We start from the raw sequence: 21,029 nt of genomic DNA on the forward strand, positions 1-21,029 counted from the left end.
TGGGGCTACACTCCAAATAATAGGACTTGCACAGGAAGCATCCCAGGAAAACAGGTTTAAATCTCCCCTCATGGCTGGGAGCAGAGCCATCCCATCCACAGCACGGGTTGGGGCAACCATCAGCACAAAGCAGGGCAACCCTGTACCAGCCCGCATTGTTCTCCCACCTCCCATCAGGGTTGCTCCACTTCCTGCCACCAGTGAGTGTAGGGGAAGCCACGCTCCTTTCCCAAAGCCCTCTCCTCCCCTAAGTAACATGGTTTGTGGGGAAGAGGCTGAGTGTGGGAAGAATAAGAGTAGGAAGAATCGGGGTGGATGGGGGTTGGGACAATGTGTGTGGGGTTTTGTCCCAGACCCCAAACTCCCCAAGGGATGGCCCTGGCTGGGAGAAAAGAACCATCTCTACTGTTTAGTGGTTTGAGTGACACTGGACCCTGGGCTAGGACCTGAGCAAGAAGGAGAGGTCAGGTTCTCCTACAATCCCCCATAACCAACAAGGTTGTCACTAGATTGCTTGGCTACTGAAGGCACTATCAAAAATTGCATGGAGAATGCAGGCATTGCCCTAGTCCTTGATGAAGGGAATTAAAAGATAAAAACAAAACATTAACAAAAAAACAAAAACACACACACACCCTTGAATGGAGATGGAACAGTTGCTGAAATGGATGGCTGATCAAAACACCCACCATCAACAACAGCAGTTCCTGCAGCAGATGACTACACAGCACCAGTTAATTAACTTGGCCCAGAACTTAGTGAGGACTGTGGTGTGCAGACCACTTAACTACCCTAACAGGAAACCTCACACACAACCAAGATCAGGATTAGTGTTTTATGTCTGGCCGTTCTGGGCACTGGTCCAGAAATTGTCCTAGTATGGAACGTAGCTTTGAGAAGATCTGAACCCTGCAGGCATGAGCACACCAAGATCAGTCAAACTGACCAACCTCCTGTGAGTAAATGGAAGAAAAGTGATGGGACATTTAGACTCAGGGTTTGCCCAGACTTTTGTACAAAGTGTCTTTGTTCCTAATCCAGACCTTACTTGAGGGTACCATCATGTTACAGTGTGTGCATGGACATGTGATGGCCAGTGCATCCTCCCAATTTTCAAGCCAATCAAGAAAAAGAATCAAAAAGAGATCCAGTGGAGAAGAGGGTGTGAGAAGGCTTTTCAAACTCTAGAAGCTCAGGAACTCATCTTGTACAGCCCTGACTTCACAAAGGAGTTGTTACAGATTGACACCTTGAATGTCAGCCTAGGAACAATTCTCTCTCTGGTAATGAGTGGTAACGAATGCCCCATCCTATACAGTAGTTCCTGAGGAAGAACACCTATTCCATAATCAAGAAAAAAAAGCACCAGTGATAAAATGGACTATAGACTCTCTCCGTTATCTTCTGGGCAAAACTTTTACCCTCGTCATTGACCACACGCCGCTGCACAGACTGCATGTCCAGAAAGACAAACCCCAGAATCAAACCCTCCCACTTCCACATCCAACAGTAGGCTGGGAGAGCCTATTTGAAAGCAGACATCTTTTCACAAGGATGGTGAAAACCAGTTGGATGGGAGGCAGATGCCAAGTGAAGTCAAGGAGAAGAGGGGAGAAACATGTGAAGAGAGCAGAGAAACTACCTGGCACAGCAGAGGTTAAAGAATACCTATGGGTTCAGCTAGTCTGTGCAGGCCTGAGGAGAGGAAAGGAGAAAAGAAGGAAGCCTGGCTCAACCGAAGTCCAATTTGCAAGGAGGAAGGAGCTCTCTCTCTGCCTGCCTGAACACACAGACTGGCAACCTGCCAGCCATGCAGCCACAAGTAAGACAAGTAAGTATTCCTTTGCTAAGGGGAGCCTGCAGATAAGCCCAACCACCAGAAAACTGGATTAGCGGGGCCAAAACCCAAACTGAAAGGACTTGCACAGGGAGCAGAGCAGCCCAGGAAAACAAGTCTTGAAACCACCCCTCACCTGACATGACAATAGATAGGAAAAAGAAACAAAATTGGAAAAGGACATAGTGGTGGAGCCAGGATGGCAAAGTCTCACATCCCATTTGGTATTCCATATTTAATTTGAGGTGACGTCTACTGCTTCCTCTCTCTGGCCCAGTCAGTCCAGGATATACCTCAGGATTAGGCAGAAATTTCTGTGTTCTGAAAATGAGGAGGGTGGCCGGCAATTCTGGTAAAGTTTGCTCTTTCCCTTCCTCCTCCACAGGGTGCTAGTGTTGATGCACCTGGGTTTGCTGTTCCTGACTGTTAGGAGCTGCCACTTTTCCAGGTTTGGATTTTCTTTGTTGTCACAGATTTTGTCACTATCTTGTCTTCAAGAGCTCTGCTGCTGTCTAATTCCATGTTTTGTTTGTTGATGGGATCAACAAACAATGGAATGGATAAGTAGCCTACCTGGCACTGGATTTGAAGGTTATATCTTCCATGTTATAGTAAGTTTGCTTTAAGCATTAGATTTTCTGCTGGCATTGGTCTTCAGACCTCTAAATGCCAGACCAGGCTAGCTTCCCAGGTGACCATGTACCACCAGCCCTTTGCTCAGTGAAAGGAAGGTATAATGGTTCCTAGTCCAGGCGGCATGCTGAGACATTGCAAAAAATTTCCATCAACTGACAGGGTGGTTCATTCTCCATGCCTCTTTCATTTAGTGAGATCTGCAGATACTGCTGACAACTGGGTATTTAGGGAAAAATAACTTACTTGTATCTAGTCCCAGTAGTGTCAAGAGTGAAACCAAAAAAATCATATTTAAGTTTTCCTTCAGCTATGTGGTATTGTGCAGGTAAATATGATTGGACATGTTCTGTGTAGTATAACTTGTGTTTGAAAACTAGCTTAGGGTATTTCTAAGCCTCCTGTTAACCATAGCTGTCTTATTAAAGAGTGACACCTTTGTGACACTGGTTTTATGAGAACAGATTGTAAATCAGTTTCCATCTGGCATTATCGCTAGTTTAGTGATCTGGGTGTTGGGCTTCTGTACTGCTAGTGAGCAAATGTCATTTTTCAGCAAAATGGGAGAGATGGAAGCTGCCAGCAAGAGGCTCAAAAAGTGTGAAACTGAATTTTAAAATTTGTTCCACATATAATTTCTATATAATATGAAGCATTTCCACATGTAAACTTTCAGAATGAATTTCAGTGAAAACTGATATAGCTTTCCTTTTATATGCTTTGATTCTCCTCAGATTTTAAAATAAAAAAAGATAAAGACACTTCTTAGAAACAGAAGTCATAGACCAATGATTTTGGACTTATTTCAGGACATCTTTACTATGCTGAAATGATAACCTTATTTAATACGTTAACTATCTGTCCTTCTTCTGCTTATCTAACAAAGTTTAAAAAGGATTTTTGAGTTTGCCATGGGACTAAGCAGACAGAGGTCTCTGTACATGAAACCCCAAAGTGTGTTTAAACCGTTTAATGTTGTACAGTTTCAGGGTCAAGTTAACACCGTAGCTCTTTTGGACTACATATGCCACCAACAATAATACCATAATAAAACAAAAAGCAGTCAAGTAGCACTTTAAAGACTAGCAAAATAGTTTATAGGTGAGCTTTCGTGGGGGAGACCCACTTCTTCAGACCATAGCCAGACCAGAACAGACTCACTATTTAAGACACAGAGGACCAAAAACAGGAAGCAAGGAGGACAAATCAGAAAAAGATAATCAAGGTGAGCAAATCAGAGAGTGGAGGGGTGGGGGGGAAGATCAAGAATTAGATTGAGTCAAGTATGCAGACGAGCCCCTATAGTGACTCAGAAAGTTCCCATCACGATTTAAACCATGTGTTAATGTGCCGAATTTGAATATAAATGTCAGTTCGTCCACTTCTCTTTCTAAAACGGAGCGATAATTTCTCTTCAGTAACACACATACCTTGAGATCATTGACAGAATGGCCCATTCCATTAAAATGTTGACTAACTGGTTTGTGGATCTGGAGTGTTTTGATCTCTGTTTTGTGCCCGTTGACCCTTTGTCTAAGGGAGTTAGAAGTCTGTCCAATATACAAAGCAACTGGGCATTGTTGGCACATGATGGCATATATGATGTTAGTAGAGGAGCATGAGAAAGTGCCCGTGATTCTGTGAGTAACCTGGTTAGGTCCAGTGATGGTATTTCCAGAGAAGATATGTGGACAAAGAATTCCACAGAGACTTTAACAATCTACACCCCACCATCAACTTATGCCTCGATTACAACATGCAAGAGATACATTTCCTGGACACTACAGTACTAATCAAGGATGGCCTGATCAGTACCACACTGTATCGAAAACCTACTAATCGCTATACTTATCTACACCCTTCTAGTTTCCATCCTGCACATGTGACTAGATCCATTGTTTACAGTCAAGCTCTTAGGTATAATCGCATTTGTCTGATCCAACTGACAGAGACCAAAAACTACAAGAACTTTACCAAATATTCATAAACCTGAATTACCCACCAGGAGAAGTAAAAAAACAAATCGACAGGGCCAGACGCATACCCAGAAACCAGCTACTCCAAGATCAGCCCAAAAAAGCCAAGAACAGAACACCACTGGTCATCACCTACAGCCCCCAACTCAGACCAATGCAACGAATTATTAAAGACCTACAACCTATTCTTAATCAGGATGCTACACTCCAGAAGGCCCTGGGTGACATGCCTGTTCTCTCCTACAGACAACCTCCCAACCTCATGAGGATCCTCACTAACAGCCACAGTCTATACTCCAGGAACACCAGTCCTGGAACCTTTCCCTGCAACAAAGCCCGCTGCCAGCTTTGTCCACATATCTTCTCTGGAAATACCATCACTGGACCTAACCAGGTTACTCACAGAATCACGGGCACTTTCTCATGCTCCTCTACTAACATCATATATGCCATCATGTGTCAACAATGCCCAGATGCTTTGTATATTGGACAGACTTCTAACTCCCTTAGACAAAGGGTCAATGGGCACAAAACAGAGATCAAAACACTCCAGATCCACAAACCAGTTAGTCAACATTTTAATGGAATGGGCCATTCTGTCAATGACCTCAAGGTATGTGTGTTACTGAAGAGAAATTATCGCATCGTTTTAGAAAGAGAAGTGGACGAACTGACATTTATATTCAAATTCGGAACATTAACACATGGTTTAAATCGTGATGGGAACTTTCTGAGTCACTATAGGGGCTCGTCTGCACGCTTGACTCAATCTAATTCTTGATCTCCCCCCCCACCCCTCCACTCTCTGATTTGCTCACCTTGATTATCTTTTTCTGATCTGTCCTCCTCCTTGCTTACTGTTTTTGCTTCTCTGTGTCTTAAATAGTGAGTCTGTTCTGGTCTGGATATGGTCTGAAGAAGTGGGTCTGTCCCACGAAAGCTCACCTAATAAACTATTTTGCTAGTCTTTAAAGTGCTACTTGACTGCTTTTTGTTTTGACAGTGTATAGACTAGCATGGCTTACTCTCTGTTACCATACCATAACAAACTGTAGCATGACTAGACAGAAGAGTTCCACTTTGGTCTCTGGGGCAAAGAGTTAAGTTTGAAAGAATCTTCACACACGCTTTTACAAAACAGTTGATGCTCATGTTCAAAAATCTCCCATGGTGATTCATTGAGCCTACATCACAAATGGTGCTTTCCGGGGTCAATGTCAACCCTGTAACTCTTTGCGAGCCACCAGGATTAAGGAAGTTTGACAGGAGGAGCATCATGAAGACAGCCACGGAAGTCGACAGCTGAGAAGTTAATTTTAGCTACACAACCGGCATAGCTAAATCACATATCAGCCATGAACTGCTATGTCTAGTGCAGTGGTTTGAGCATGGGCCTGCTAAACCCAGGGTTGAGAGTTCAATCCTTGAGGAGGCCTATTTATTTGTCTAGGAAAGAGTATGGCAGAAAAGGTTATAGTGGACCACAAGCTAAATATGAGTCAGCAGTTTGATGCTGTTGCAAAAAAAGCAAACATGATTCTGGGATGCATTAACAGGTGTGTTGTGAACAAGACACGAGAAGGCATTCTTCTGCTCTACTCTGCGCTGGTTAAGCCACAGCTGGAGTATTGTGTCCAGTTCTCGGCACCGCATTTCAAGAAAGATTTGGAGAAATTGGAAAAGGTCCAGAAAAAAGCAACAAGAATGACCAAAGGTCTAGAGAACATGACCTATGAAGAAAGGCTGAAAGAACTGGGCTTGTTTAGTTTGGAAAAAAAGAAGACTGAGGGGAGACATGATAGCGGTTTTCAGGTATCTAAAAGGGTGTTATAAGGAGGAGGGAGAAAACTTGTTCTTCTTGGCCTCTGAGGATAGAACAAGGAGCAATAAGCTTAAACTGAAGCAAGGGAGGTTTAGGTTGGACATTAGGAAAAAGTTCCTAACTGTCAGGGTGGTCAAGCACTGGAAGAAATTGCTGGTGGAGGTTGGGGAATCTCCATCTCTGGAGATATTTAAGAACATGTTTGATAAATGTCTATCAGGGATGGTCTAGACAGTACTTGGTCCTGCCATGAGGGCAGGGAGCTGGACTCGATGACCTCTCAAGGTCCCTTCTAGTCCTAGCATTCTATGATTAGGAAGAGGTTGCAAACAGGGGTATTAAACAGCTATTAAAATTAATATTGGAGATTATGCAAAACAACCAATATTGTATTATTATTAGAAACATTCTGTAATATAGTACCTGTAAGTGGTATCTTTGGCCTTTCAGGAAGTTTTCCTGGATCAGCTATGGAGGCTCTCAATAACGAAACTATACAAAACAATGAGACTAAGTAGTAGCCTGAAAAATAAATATTCAGAATATTATATCAAATATGTCTTTGGCCAAAGACTGCATGCCTTAATGTGTCACCTTTTAATCAATTCCAGGACCCCAAAAGATTACTGTATGGGAATGAGGCAGGACAACAGAAAATGCAAGAAAAAAAGTTTCAATGATTGGCAATTTTGAAAAGTAAATCAGCTTAATTAAGACATGTAAACTAGCATTTTATGTATGCATATAAACACTGAATGTGTGTGCGCATGCACGCACACACATACACCCCCTCCCCCCAAAGAACATTATTAAGATTGCAAAGTCTATTACGCAAAAAACAGGAAAATTCAAAAAAAGGAGGAACTTAGATTTTTAGGAGTCACCATCAAATGTTCTCCTTCATCCTTGAAATTCTGGAACGTGATACTGCGTATGTCAGAGTACGTTATTACCCACAGATACCATTTTTGTACTAGATAGGAAAGAGAGAGACTGAGTTCAATGAAACTTACACAATATTGCAGCAGCTGAAGTATGTCCCTCTTCATAGTGAGGAAAGAGGATAATTTGGGGAATGAAGAGAGTGTTGTAAAGCCAGACGAAGATAATCATGGCCATGCAGCACCACCCTTGTGGATCAACCACAAAATGAATTTGTAGCCCCATTGTACATGATCTGAAGACAGCTTGCCACTTCAGGGAGAAAATGATGATCCTAAAAGAAAAGAAAAAATCAAATCCTCCCAGTAAGTCACAGTAGTAACATGAAAGTTTCATTGCTGGTTATTAAAAAGTTAATAAGTACTGGTAACATATTCCCTATACTTCCAGTATCATAATAGTCATTTAGTACATGTGCACCTTTGGGAATCAGGTGCAAGCTTCTAAATGTTTCAAAGCTTCATGCCCAGAGTTACTTATTGTCCCTGATTCCAACAGGTTCTAAATGTTTATTAATGTGACAATATGCTTGTTTTTGAAAAAAATATATATTTTATATTACTTCCTCCCAGTCTTTTTGGCTCCTCTCAATTGATCTAAGACCTTTAACAATAATCTGTACATTCAATAGCTAACTCACAAAATTATATAGGATACATATCACCTAGACTAGTTAGTTTTTGAACGTTTAGTTTTTCCAAGTATTCTCTTTTCTGCTCTTTGCCAGGTTGTGGAGGCTTTTTCTTTGTTTTAAATGTAATGTTCTGTCTTTATGCATGGTTCAAACTCACAATACCTTTCTTACTGAATGCACATTTTATAAAGGAGTTCAGCATTTCAATGTTGTGCATCATTATAATTCACTTACATGTTTGCTAATGAATCTTTGTTCGCCCTTCAATACGGTTGTGAAAAGAGATAAAAAAAAGTGTCAGTTACAAGAATTTTGTTCTCAAGAAGTACTGCTATGTAAACCATCAAAAAGCAGGTACTCCTTTTTAAAAATATGCTAGCAGTCCTTATGCTTGCGAAGATAATCTGATTATCTTTGAAAAATGATACAATGCTGTGTTCTAAACTCTACAAATAGCTCTTGTGCTTCTGTTACACAGGAGTGGGGAACATTTTCAGGGGCCACTGATGCACAGATAAATCAGTTGGGGGCCGAACAGGTGAAAAACAGAAAAAACCAAACAACTCACTGATGCGGTCCCCCACTAAAAAACAAGAAAAAAAAAAAAGACAGTCTAGGGGGGGGTCAGGGCTAGTGTATTTTGGGCCCCCCCCATGCTCTGCAGTGGGGCCAAGAATGAAGTGTTCCAAGTAGCAGGAGGCTGCTAGGATGTGAACTTTGGGTGTGGGGTCTGGGCAGGAGGGGTGGGTGGAGGAAAGTAATAGGAATGGGGGTCTGGATGTTAGGGGTCACAGGAGCAGTCAAGGGGCACAGGGTCTGGGTGATGGCCATGCAGCGTACCTTTGCAGTATCCCTGGACGCACATAGCTATATGTCATCTCCCCGCTTCTCCCAGACACGGCCCTCCACTGCTCTGATTGGCTGGCATTCCAGTCAATCCGAGCAGTAGACTGAAGCTTCAGGGAAGTGCTGCAGCCACTTCCTCTCCCCTTCACTTGGCAGGGGAAGGGCAGTGAGCAGCAGAGGCGCCTTGCCAAGCTGCTTCCTGTTCCCTTGCCTCCTTGCAAAGCCTATGGGCTGGATCTGGTGCTGGCTTTCTGGATGCAACTTGCGAGGCTCGGGACTCAGCGCTTGTCTCCCCATCACAGGCCAAATGCTGGGCAAGGAAGCCCAAGCCTTGGGGTCCAGATCCAGGCAAGCAGCCCAGGAGGGTTCCACCCCTCTGTTACAACTGAGCTCTCAAAAGACTCAGAACAGGAGTGAAATTTAACTTCATTCCACTCAATTAAATTGCTGTTTATTTACAACTTTGTGAGCAAGAGTGAAACTGACAAGAATCAGGTTTGTATTACCAGACTGCTGCTTGAAGAAAGCAAAGAAGAAACAAATTACACAGAGGGGAAAAAGGATCCTGTACCAAATAAAATAGAGAATGGAAGGTGGTGAGAAGGATTCAGCCTCAAACACTTCTACCCCAGAAGGCAAGTAACAGATTCCTGCATTTCCACAACAGAAGGTCTTCTCACCTCTGGCAAACTGATTTATTTCCTGTTCAGTGGGATTCTTCGGCCATGTCTACATGAACAGCCTCTGGTCGACAGAGGTCACTGTCAACAGAGGAACCTCGGCAGTACCTCTGTCGACAGTTAGCATCTACACACAAAAGCAGACTGAAAGAGCAAGCTGCTCTGTTGCCGGAGAGCATCCGGACTGCTCTGCCCACTCTTGACAGAAGGCTGACTGGAAGCTCAGCAAACAGGGTTGCCCAGGGAACTGGAAGTCTTCTCTGTTGACAGAAGTGTCTACACAGGCACTCTGTTGACAAAACACTGTTGACAGAGGCGCTATACCTGATCGGCAACAGGGATAACACTGCCAACTGAGCAGCTGAGTTTTGTCGACACATCTCGACTGAGCACTTTAGCTGTGTTTTTTCTTGAAAGTTTTGGCTGAAATATACCTCAATAAGGCCACGTCTACAGTAGCCCCTTCCTTTTGGAAGGGGCATGGTAATGAGTGAAGTGGGAAGATGCTAATGGGGTGCTACCATGAATATGCAGCACCTCATTAACATAATAGCAGTGGCACACAATTCAAAAGTGCCTCTTTCGAATTGCACACCACCCATGTAGACAGGGGTCTTCTGAAAGGACCCCCGGACTTCGAAAGCCCCTTCTTCCAAAAACAAAATACAGAGAAGGGACTTTTGAAGTCCAGAGGGTCCTTTTGAAAGGTCCCTGTCTCCACAGGCGGTGGGTGCGATTCAAAAGCAGCACATATTCATAGCAGTGCCCCATTAGCATCTTTGAACTTGATGCTAGACCCATCCACTTTTGACAACGTTATGATATCAACCTCAGCACTCCCTAAAATTGAGCTAATGGATTCACAGTGAAGACAGTGACACTGTAAAATCGAGCTAACTGTCTTAAATTTGACTTTATCAAGTAGTGTAGACATAGCCTATATGCTGGTAAAAGCACGTGTTCTATCTATGCACTTCTACCGTTGCTACCACCTCACCAGTGAAGAAATAACTATCTAAATTATTTTCTGTGGAGAAGTCTTTAGACTCAGTCTTAACCCAGCTTCAGTCATCTCATCTCCAACTCCAACAAACTGCCTTTCTCACCTCTTTGAGGGCATGTCTTCATTCTGAGGAAGACTGACTGCCACAGTCAATCTTCCAGTATTTGATCTAGTGCACCTGGTAGGGACACACTAAATCAAACTCACAGGGTACCCTCATTGGTACTGGTAATCTTGCCCCATATGAGGAGTAAGGGAAGTTGATGGGAATGTTTGCTTGCATCAGCCTCTGCAGTGATGGTGGTGTGGAAGCTCAACCTAAGGTATGCTGACTCCAGGTATGTAATTAACATCAGTGGAGTTGAGCATCTTTGCTCAACATTTACGTTTAGTGTAGACCTGGCCTAAGTCTCACCTACCCTCAGCCACCCCTTCAGAAGACAGATGCCAACAGAGTTTTCTTTACCTATGACTTCCTTTTTTAAACCTATTCACTGATTACTCATGTTCAAGCTTTGAGTCCTCATGTCCAGGCTTGCTCCCACTTACATCTCCAACCGTATTTTTGCTATGCCCACTCCTCATTTCATTCCACCCAAGCCTCCCACCTCTTTTGTATCTTTGAGCTTTCTTCCTCATCTGTACTGATCAATATGAACAACATTCCAGACCTTTGCTGCTGAGCAGCATTCTTTTCTTTCAAATCACCTTGTGACTCACTCTTCAAGTTTATCAACTTTAAATTTTTTAATGCAACACAAGCTCTTCTTTTGTAAGCCCTATTTAATAAAGCAACTGCAAATCTCTGATGAAACCACCTTTCATGTTGTCAAAATAAAATCAGTGCATACTCTGTGCCATTATAAAAATTAATGATCACTATAAGTTTCTTTAATTTTTTTTTTAATTTCCTGTACAAGTTTGTGTTTAATATTGGATCTTTAAGCTCCACTTAAGTCACGCTGGACACTACGTGCTTCACCTTTTTCACCAGAGACACGGTAGTCTGAGCTCACAGACAGATATTTAGAAATCTAAATTTAAGCCAATAAATGATATTGGCATAAACACACAGGCCACGTCAACACTACAGCGATCTCTTCCAGAAGATCTTCTTTCGAAAGACCACGTCTACACAAAAGAATGGATCAAAAGAGAAATCTGCTCTTTCAAAAGAGAGTGGCCACACAGCCCTTGCTCTTTTGAAAGAACAGACCAGGGATCGAAAAAGCCGGCACCAAGAGGAGCGCTGTTTCGAACAAAGGGCCCCCAGAGCATCTACACATGCTTTTTTTCCTGAAAGAATCTTTTGGAAAAAGGAGCTCTCCGGAAGAGGCGCTGTAGTCTTTCAAAAGGAATTTGTAAGAGCATATTTTCTGTGTGAGTGCTCCACTTGTTCCTTCAGAAGATGGCCTGATTTTCCAAAAGGACTTGCTAGTGTAGACATGGCCACTCTGATAATCAAACAATCAGAGGAAATAAAAAACCCCCACTGATTCTCAGGAAATCAATTTCAGTTTTCCTTCTTTTTGGAGAACATCACTAAAGAGTATGTTTCCAGAATGGAAAACAATGGATCTATCCTCCATAATATTTTCATTTTTTTGACCAGTTATGCTCTTTGTTTCCAGCAACGTTGCACGTTGATAGTGCATTGTGCAAGGAAGCATTTCCTTATGTTTGTTTTAAATTCAGTGCCTACTGTAGTTCATGGTTCATGTGTTATGTGAGGTGATAAATAAAACTTCCTCAATGACTTTCTCTATAGTATTTATGATTTCAGAGACTTCTACCATACCCCCTTAGTCATCTGTCTTCTAAGCTGAACACAGTCCCTACCTTTTTAGTCTCCCCTTGTATGAAAGCTGTTCCAATAATTTTGTATTGCCTTTCTCTGAATTCTTCCCAGTAATAATACACTTTCTTTAGATAAGGCACCAGAATCTCATGCAGTAAGCAAGAAGTGGGCATACCATGGATTTATGTAATGGCATTATGATATTTTCTGTCCTATTATCTATCCCTTTCTTAACGGCTCTTGACAGTGTTAGCTTTTTTGACTGCTGCTGCATTCTGAACAGATGTGTTCAGAGAACCATCCGAAATAATTCCAAGTTCATTTTCATGACTGGCAACAACTAATTCAGATCCCCAACATTTTTGCATATATAGTTGTGATTACAGTTTCCAATTTGTACTACTTTGCATTCATTAACATTGAATTTCCTCTTTGATTTTGATACTCCATCATCCAGTTTTTGAAATTCCTTTTTAATTCTTCTCAATCAGCTTTGGACTTAACTATCTTGAGTAATTCTGTATCACCGCCTTTCCAGATCATTTATAAATATACTAAACGGCTCTGGTCCAAGTACAGATCCCATTATTTAGCTCTCTCCACTGTGAAAACTGACCATCTATTTCTACCTTTTGCTTCCTAACCTTTAGTCACTACTACACAATAGCACCTTCTCTCTTATCCCAGGCCTGTTTGCTTCGCTTAAGAGCATTTGCTGTGGGACCTTGTCAAAGGATTTCTGAAAGTCCAAGTACACAATATTCATTGGATCATTCTGGTCCACGTGCACATGGATTCCACTAAAGTAGAGTTTCTCAAACTTTGTATAGTTGGGACCCGTTTTTTTTCAGTACCTTTTCTTGCAGCCAAAAAACAAACACATAAAAAATGAATAAATTTTCACTTTTTATTCACAATAATAATAGTACATAACCATAATTTGTATATTTTCTAAGGATCAGTATTTCCCCCCACCAAGGACTGGTACTGGACCAAGGACCACACTTTGGGAAACACAACACTAAAAATTCTAACAAAATGATTTCCCTTTACAGAACCCATATTGACTCTTCCCAAATGTATTGTGTCATTTGTGTGTTTGAGAATGCAGTTCTTTACTACAGTTTCTATCAGTTTACCTTGTACTTTAAGCCTTACCGATCTGTAATTGCCAGCATAACCTCTGGAACCCTTTTTTAAAGCCAGCAATCTATTAGCTATCTTCTGAACCACATGGTACAGAGACTTAAGAAACAGGTTATATACCACAGTTAGTAGTTCCACCACTTCATACTTAACTTCTTCCAGAACACTTGGATGAACACGTTCTGGCTCTGATGACTTACTATCATTTAATTTTAGGGTTGTCAAATTATTTGAAACAATTGTGATTAACTGTACAATTAAAAAAATTACTGTAATTATCTGCTGAATAGGAATAAAGGGATTTCGAAGTTGGTGGGCTCCTTTCAAAAAGGACCCCTGTCTGGACGAGCCGCACGGCAGCGAAAAGCAGCAATTTCGAAGAGCGGCAGTCGGTGGCATGCTAATGAGGCGCTGAATATGCACTTCAGAGCTTCATTACTAATCTTCGAAATGGCCATTTGCATGGCCATTTTGAAGATTTGGGCTAGTGTAGACACAGCCAATACAAAGCATACAGTATTGACTTTATATTCATGTTTGATTACAAATGTTTTCACTGTATAAAACAAAATAGAATTTCTCATTTTACCTAATACAAATACTCCAGTACAATCTCAGTATCAAGAAAGCTAAACTTACGAATGTAAAATTATGTAGGAAAAAAACCTGCATTTAAAACTAAAACAATGTCAAACTTTAGAGCCTACAAGTCCACTTAGCTCCATTTCTTGCTCAGCTCAGACAAACAAGTTGGTTTGGAAGAGACAACGTTGCCCATTTCTTGTTAACAACGTTACCTGAAAGAGCAAACAGGTGTTCACAGAAACGTAGAACAATAGATCTGGAAGAGACCTAAAAAGCCATCAAATCCAGCCCTGCCCAAGGCAGTACCAAACCCATCGTATCAGCCCAGCCAGGGCTTTGTCGACCCAAGACAAACACTTCCAGGGATGGAGACTCCACCACCTCCCTGGGTAGACCATTCCAATGTTTCATCACCCTCCTAGTGAAAAAGTTTTTCCTAATGTTCAACCTGGACCTTCCAAACCACAACTTGAGACCATTGTTCTGTGTTCTGCCATCTGTGACCACTGTGAACAGCCTCTCTCCAGCCACTTTGCAACCTCCCTTCAGTAAATTGAAGGCTGTTATCAAGTCCCTCCTCAGTCTTCTCATCTGCAGACTAAATAGACCCAGTTCCCTCAACCTTTCTTCATAGGTCATATGCTCCAGCCCCCTAGTTATTTTGGTTGCCCTCTTGTTCTCATAGCACTGTTGCAGCCAGCGTCGGAAAAATATGTACATGCCAGATGTACTAAGGCAGTAGTGTCCAACAGCAATTCATGGATTGCCACACTTGTGGTTGTAGTCCTTCCATATTCACCATGCCCTCCCTCTCCCCCAGAGCCAACCCATCAGGAAAGGCATCGGGGACAACAACAGTTCAACCTCCCCCACAGCATCCTGGCACCATAAGTAAGTCTACTCTGAAAGGGTCACATTTAGGGCCTCCATATAAAACAACTCTGTCCAAACAACAAGGAGTCCCATAGCCATTTAAAGACAAACCAATTTATTGGGCAGAAGCTTTGTTAGTCTCTGGAGTGCCACCAGACTCCTTATTTTCGCTGAAACAGCCTAGCACGGCTGCCTCTCTGAAGCGCATCTCCAAACAGTTAACACAGGCAAAAAGAGCAGGCAACAGCTGCACTAAGATCGGGACAGCTGGCTTCGCTGAGAGCATCTTTTGGGCACTACTTGCTGTAGATGGAACTGGAATCACTGACCTGGACTGCCAGGCTCAACAGAGTCCCCGCCACACGCACACTTCGCCCCCACTCACACCCCTCCCCTACACTCACGGTCCCTCCACTACTACTCCCCTCGCCCGCTCCTAGCGACCCTGCTCCCCTTTTCCTCAGCCCCAACCCTCTTCCTGGCTCTCCCACCCACCGCAGAGTCCCCGGGAATCCCCACAGACACAACTGACCGGTACGAGGAGAACTGCCCCGCCGCAGAAGACGCTCCCGAGCGCACTTAACCGGCCGCAACCTCCCACCACCTTCCCCTTCCCCTTCCGCTTCCGCAATACTGCCACGCATGCGCGCACGAAAGGCGTCGTCGATGGCCGAGGCAACAGGGGAGAAAGGCCTGGGATGGGTGCTGAGTAGGGACAGACTTTCCTCATCGGCCAAACGCGCCCGGGGCGGCAGCTCGCTCGCTGGCGGGGGCGTTCCATTCGCGCCGGCGACTGCCCCAGCAGGGCGTCGGCTCCACTCCCAGCCCGTCCTTCCCTGGGCTCAGCTACTGACCCAGCCGGGCGCGGCAGCTGGGGCAGGGCGGACGTGACGTCATGTTTGGGGCAAACCCCTGTGATCAGTGTCAGAGTCAGACGTTTTTGGACGCCCGGTATCGCCACCCTGAGCATCCCAGACATAACCAGAGTGGCTTTCACGAGCTTGAGATAGATACTAAATTGCAGGGGTGTCAATTTGCTTCCTGACTGTGGAGGCTTTAGGGTACAGCCAGGTTGTCGTTTCAGTCTTTTTTCCGCAAGGGTGTGGACTGAACCAACCAGTTTGAAGGGAAAGGTGAGATGTTTCATGTAATCACTTGACTCCCAGAGCTGGAGCTTTAAGAAAAACACTAAATAATGTGAAATCTTCCAATCCAGAAGAGCAGGAACAGTCCTGTTTCAGTCTTGCAGGACACAGCATCACAAAAGCTATGGATTCAGAATGTAAGGAGTTTTTTTTTTTTTATTGTTGAAAGCTAATTCTGCCCAGAGAGGGATTAATGATGGCTAATTGCCATAGGCAGCTCACAATGGACATCAGCACCAGTGTTCCCAGCTGGGAATTAAGCCTTGAATGCCCATAGCTGATGCACATGCATGATCTTTTGGCTACCTAGTGTTATCCCCATCTGTTTGAGTGGCACGATTCCCAAAATTGGTCTTATATTTACCCTAAAGCAGAGATCTTGCACAATAATAAATTAATGGCCAGCCTGAACAATAATATACAACAATCATTCATTTTACAGGAAGCCCTTCTTTAACCACAGCAAACATTTAAACTCAATCATCATTGTTGACATGTATATGCCAAAAAGAGAATAGCTGAGAAGTAAAAATGACAGACTTTAGAAGGATTTCAAGCTGTGATGCAGACTTTATTGCAGGACAAGGTAGCCATTTGTCCTCATTTGCTCAAAATTGTTGATAGCATTGTTCAGGATGTTTTCTAATCTGCCAATTCACTGCAGCTGTTATGGAAGCATGTGTGTTTTTAGTTGGGATTAGGGGTTGTATGGTGAATGAATGTAGCCTATTTCAGTAATAATGGAAGAGAAAGCTGCATTCTAAAAATCAGAAGTAGCCTGTATATTTCCCTAAAACAAGGCATTAGTGGGGAAAAAGGGTCTGACTTTTAGGTGCAATAAAGGGTGAATGGAGCAGTGGTTTTTCAACCGGTGTGCTATGAGAACTGCCCGAGTGTGCCAAGAAATTTTGTCAATTTTCCCTCACTGTGGCTCTTTGCAGAGCCACTGTGTGTGTTGGGAGGGAGAACTGATGACCCCACAGGACCCTGTTCATGTCAGGAGGCAGCTGAAATGCTGCTTCCTGGCCCAAACAAGCTGGTAGGGAGTCTGCCCCCACTCCCTGCTGTGAAAAGTGGTGGGAGGAGGAGAGCAGGAGCTGGTTGGAGCTGGGATATGGTTTAAATTCTGCATCCTGGCTCTGATGAGCAGAAGAAAGTGGAGTCTTCTTTCAGTGGTTTCCGGTTTACACAACATCCCTAGCATGGTGTTGAGCAGATTTTGAAAGTGTGTCTATGTTCACTGTCTAAAATGGTGTTCTGGGTGGTGAATTTGAAACATTAATGCATTTGACCCTTCCTGTGTGCACTACTATGTTGCAAACCTCTCAAGTAAGTCTAACCACAGTGAATGTATGTAAATATGATGTTTATGAGCTATGGGTTCAGGTGAAAAAAGTAGGCATGCTGTGGCGTTGTCTCATTGAAGTGTGACATGTTACTCAAAAAGATTGGGAACCACTGGAATAGAGGAGGTTACATCTCTGAAAGAGATGGCTATAAAAATACCACCAAGGCAAAGGGCCAATATGTAAGTCACTTTCGTGTACAACAGACAGGGTGAAGGGCTCCTAACAGCTGCATATTGATATGCAAAGAGACTAGTGAGAAAGAATTGAGCCACACAACAATTCAAGGAGAAAAAAGGAGCAAGAGCATTTTGGGAATAAAAGTGCAAGATAACAGCAAGGGACAGTCAAACAAATGGAAATATTCTACTGGGGGAAAAAGGCTGTTTGAAGTTGGTGAAAATAGAGAAGAGACCCTGGCAAAAAATATTTTCCTTTTTCCTCAGCAAATGCTGGAATATTCTTTTAGCCTGAAAATGGCTCTGTAAATTGCCCCCTTCTTATGCGATAGTTCTATTTTCTCTTCCATCAGATCTGCTGACTTTATTGATTAAAATTAGTTTCTTTGATATGATTTACTCAATTTAGCCATGCAAAGCAAACACAGCTCTCTAGGCTGCATTTTTAGTGTGGATGCTCCAAGCATTTTGACAACAAAACTGGGGTTTTGTCAACAAACCCTCTAGTGTAGATGCAGTCTAGGAGACTGAGCTGCAGTGTATTCTGGCTTGCTAATCAGAAGAACTGTAACTTTGTTCCAGTTGCAGAATCTTTAGCTGTTGATGTGTGAACCAGGAACCACACCCTCTACCCTACTTCTGATGTTTTTACATGAAAACTAAGTATAGTTGTTGTATGAGTCATTACAAAACAATAAATTGATATGGAACACCTTTTTTACATAGTATCTATAGTCAAGCTCTTCCTCAAAGTAACATTGGCTTTTTGCAGACATCTTTCCCTACCTGTTTGGAACTGTGCAACAGACCAGTGCTTAGTCAGTTCATTGGTAATGTATTTTGCCATGATTATGGAAAAACCTGCTCAACAGAAACAATCCATTTCTGTGGTTTCAGAATATTGCACAGTGGTGCAGAACACTTCTTGGAGTTCCCTGATGTCTGTGTTGTAGTTTTGCTGTTATTTATAAACTACCACAGGAGCCACCAGCTGTCATCATAAAAATTTTATTGGCACTCTGTAAATACTAAATCAGCAGGCTAAAATCATGCCATGTGTAGTGGCAGCTGATGCTCTCTTATGGAGGTCAGATGCAAGAGAAAGGATTATATTATGATTTCCATAATTCTTACTGCCTATAAGTCTTCTGCTTCATGAGGATATATTCCAATATTAAATCTATGTCCAGCCATACCTCACTGCTACTTGGGGAGAATGGACTCAGTGTACAAAAATGGCTCCTCTCTCATGAACAGGGAAATCTGCTGCATATAAACCACCATCCCCCTCTTCCTAGATCCTGTTAAATTCTGATGCAAGTTCTGCATTACCACTTCTTTTCACCGTAACGTAGCACTAACTCCTTACCTGGTTTCATTGTAAACACGTTAACATATATAATTGACACTAATATTAAACTGCTAGTCAAATTCCTGACTCTGAGTGCTACTTTCTTGATTCACAGTCTTGATGCACCACAGAGGCTTTCATCCTTTGTGACATCAGATGCTAGAAATGGGGCTTCACCTTTTCATGAGCATGAAAACCTGTTGATCACCCTGGCATGTGAGGTCATGATGTCACATATTGGGATGAGGATGATTATTTTATGTTAGCAGTGGAGACGTTGAAGGTAAAGAAAGAAAAGAGCCTGTAAATTTCCTTCTCCCTGACCCATGAGCTAGGGCTTAGGGGAAGGTGAGAGGAAATGCCCTTGTGATGGACTGTGCAGAACTTTAGAGGGGTACCCGAGTTAGTCTGTAGCTTCACAAATATTTGTGCAGAACTTTGGCTGCTGACTGCAGAAAATATGAAAGTCCTCTGCTTCATGAGGATATATACCAGTATGAAATCTAGACCTGTGGGATCTGCAGGGGGAAGGCTATGCCAGGCCAGTGGACAGCCTGCAGTTTGGAGTGGGAGATAATTTCCAGCAGGGTTCAAAAGCAGCCCAGGGAGGTTTTGCTAGTTTGGCTGTAATTAAGTACAGATGGGTGTACCATGACCTAACATTTTAATCTAGGAAAAGGGGGTGAGTTTGGGTTGATTAGAAGCCAGAACAGTGGGCTAGTTCATATTCTGTCTTGTTACGTTTTGCCATTTGCCTGGATTGTAAGATCTTTGCAGCAGGGTTCCTCTCTTTCTATGAACATTCAGCTCCTAGCACAATGGGGCTTCAGTCTCTGGTAGTGACTTTTGTTACACTTGTCAAATTTGGTCAAACCAGCACAACTACATTAACCCCCTCCCTGAAGAAAATGATCTTGTGTTCAAATGTGATGGTCTGCTATCCTCTCTCTCTCTCTCTCACATGCTGCCCTTCATCCTGCAGCTGCTACAGTCTCTTCCTCTGAGCAATTTCTTATCATGCCAATGCATTGTTAAAAGAATCTAAATAAGAACAAATTCACAATCAGCACAAAATACTGCATGCACCATCAGATTTCACTAGTGTTGTTGTAAGACAAGTAACATTTAGATAGCAATATAATTTTGTAAGAAAAGAAGATTCTGTGCCGTGTTTGACACACTGTTGTGAATGCATCTGATTACTAAATTTTCAATCAATAGAATAGTTGCTACATGACATAGTTTCCAAAAAGCAGTTAAAATAACAAGAATCTCCACTTGTTTATTTTAGATATGTTGCATAAACTGTCCACATTTCAAACTTTCACAAATTAAAAGAGAAAAGAGAACTTCTGAACTGAAATTTACAAAATTCAGATAAGACTGAAGCTGCTAAGGGCTCTTTCTGACTACTGTGCGCTTACCCTTTTTCACAGAGCCAAGTCCTGTTAGCATCTGGGCATAACTTTATCCGAATATAGAATTTTTAAAGACTCTGAAATCTGATCTAATTAACACATTCTTGATATTGCAGAATATAGTGCTAATTACATGCAACTGACCTCTACTAGGTTAATTAAACATTCGTCCCCAAAAACTATGAGGCTAATCTAATTAGCAGTTACTACAGCTGTCATTATCTGTTTGCACCTACTTTTATGTGGTGTTAATTCACACCAAGAACCCAATCCTGGAAACTCTCTACATGTTGAGCTACATTTGAGTTCAATGGTACTTTTGCACATTGAGGATTTACAAAATTGAGATTTAGGATTTTGAATCCATGCCCCAAAAAATACAGTGCATATCCTCAGTATTGTGAATCCAAAGGTTATGTTAAAATATTGTGAGTCGGGCCTCACGAAACCATGAACTGGATTAAAAAACTGTGGGTATTTTTTGTTTGCCTTCTTGTTTTAGAGGCCCTAGGTGCACTGGAATCACATTCTTCAGTTAGGAGGGCTGGACACCTTTTTAAAAAATGAAAGCTGAGATTTTCATAGGTCCACATGACTCCAGGAGCTTGGGCTTTAAGAGAAAACACTAATTACTCATAATAATAGTAGAGAGTTGGTGACACTGTGAAAAGGGCTTAATGATGCGCATTCTCTCTCTCTCAGAATTTTGCCTTGGTGGGTGGGGGAAGTAAGGTGTGGAATCATGACGTTTTGTTTATTTTGATGCAATACCTTTTCTTCTCTGAACGTGGTTGAAAATTAACTCTAGTGAGAGC

General features: G+C 42.5%; 1 protein-coding gene across 3 annotated transcripts in view; it reads right to left on the reverse strand.

Annotated features, from left to right (window-relative positions):
- ZDHHC21 (zDHHC palmitoyltransferase 21) overlaps positions 1–15,364 on the reverse strand; it is a 53,907-nt gene extending 38,543 nt beyond the window's left edge. The window contains exons 1-3 of one of the 3 annotated variants that reach the window (XM_074994912.1): positions 15,308–15,364; positions 7,282–7,484; positions 6,692–6,790 (exon numbers count right to left, since the gene is read on the reverse strand). In XM_074994912.1, the coding sequence (XP_074851013.1) occupies positions 6,692–6,790; positions 7,282–7,435 (253 nt within the window). In that variant the 5' untranslated portion in view covers positions 7,436–7,484; positions 15,308–15,364. Of the gene's footprint in view, positions 1–6,691; positions 6,791–7,281; positions 7,485–8,078; positions 8,094–15,307 lie in introns of those variants that run through there. The other 2 variants (XM_074994911.1, XM_074994910.1) reach the window with 2 other exon arrangements.
- Between the last annotated feature and the right edge of the window lie 5,665 nt (positions 15,365–21,029).

The sequence above is a fragment of the Carettochelys insculpta genome, chromosome 5 (genome assembly GCF_033958435.1).
Source record: "Carettochelys insculpta isolate YL-2023 chromosome 5, ASM3395843v1, whole genome shotgun sequence".
NCBI classification, from domain to species: Eukaryota; Metazoa; Chordata; order Testudines; family Carettochelyidae; genus Carettochelys; species Carettochelys insculpta.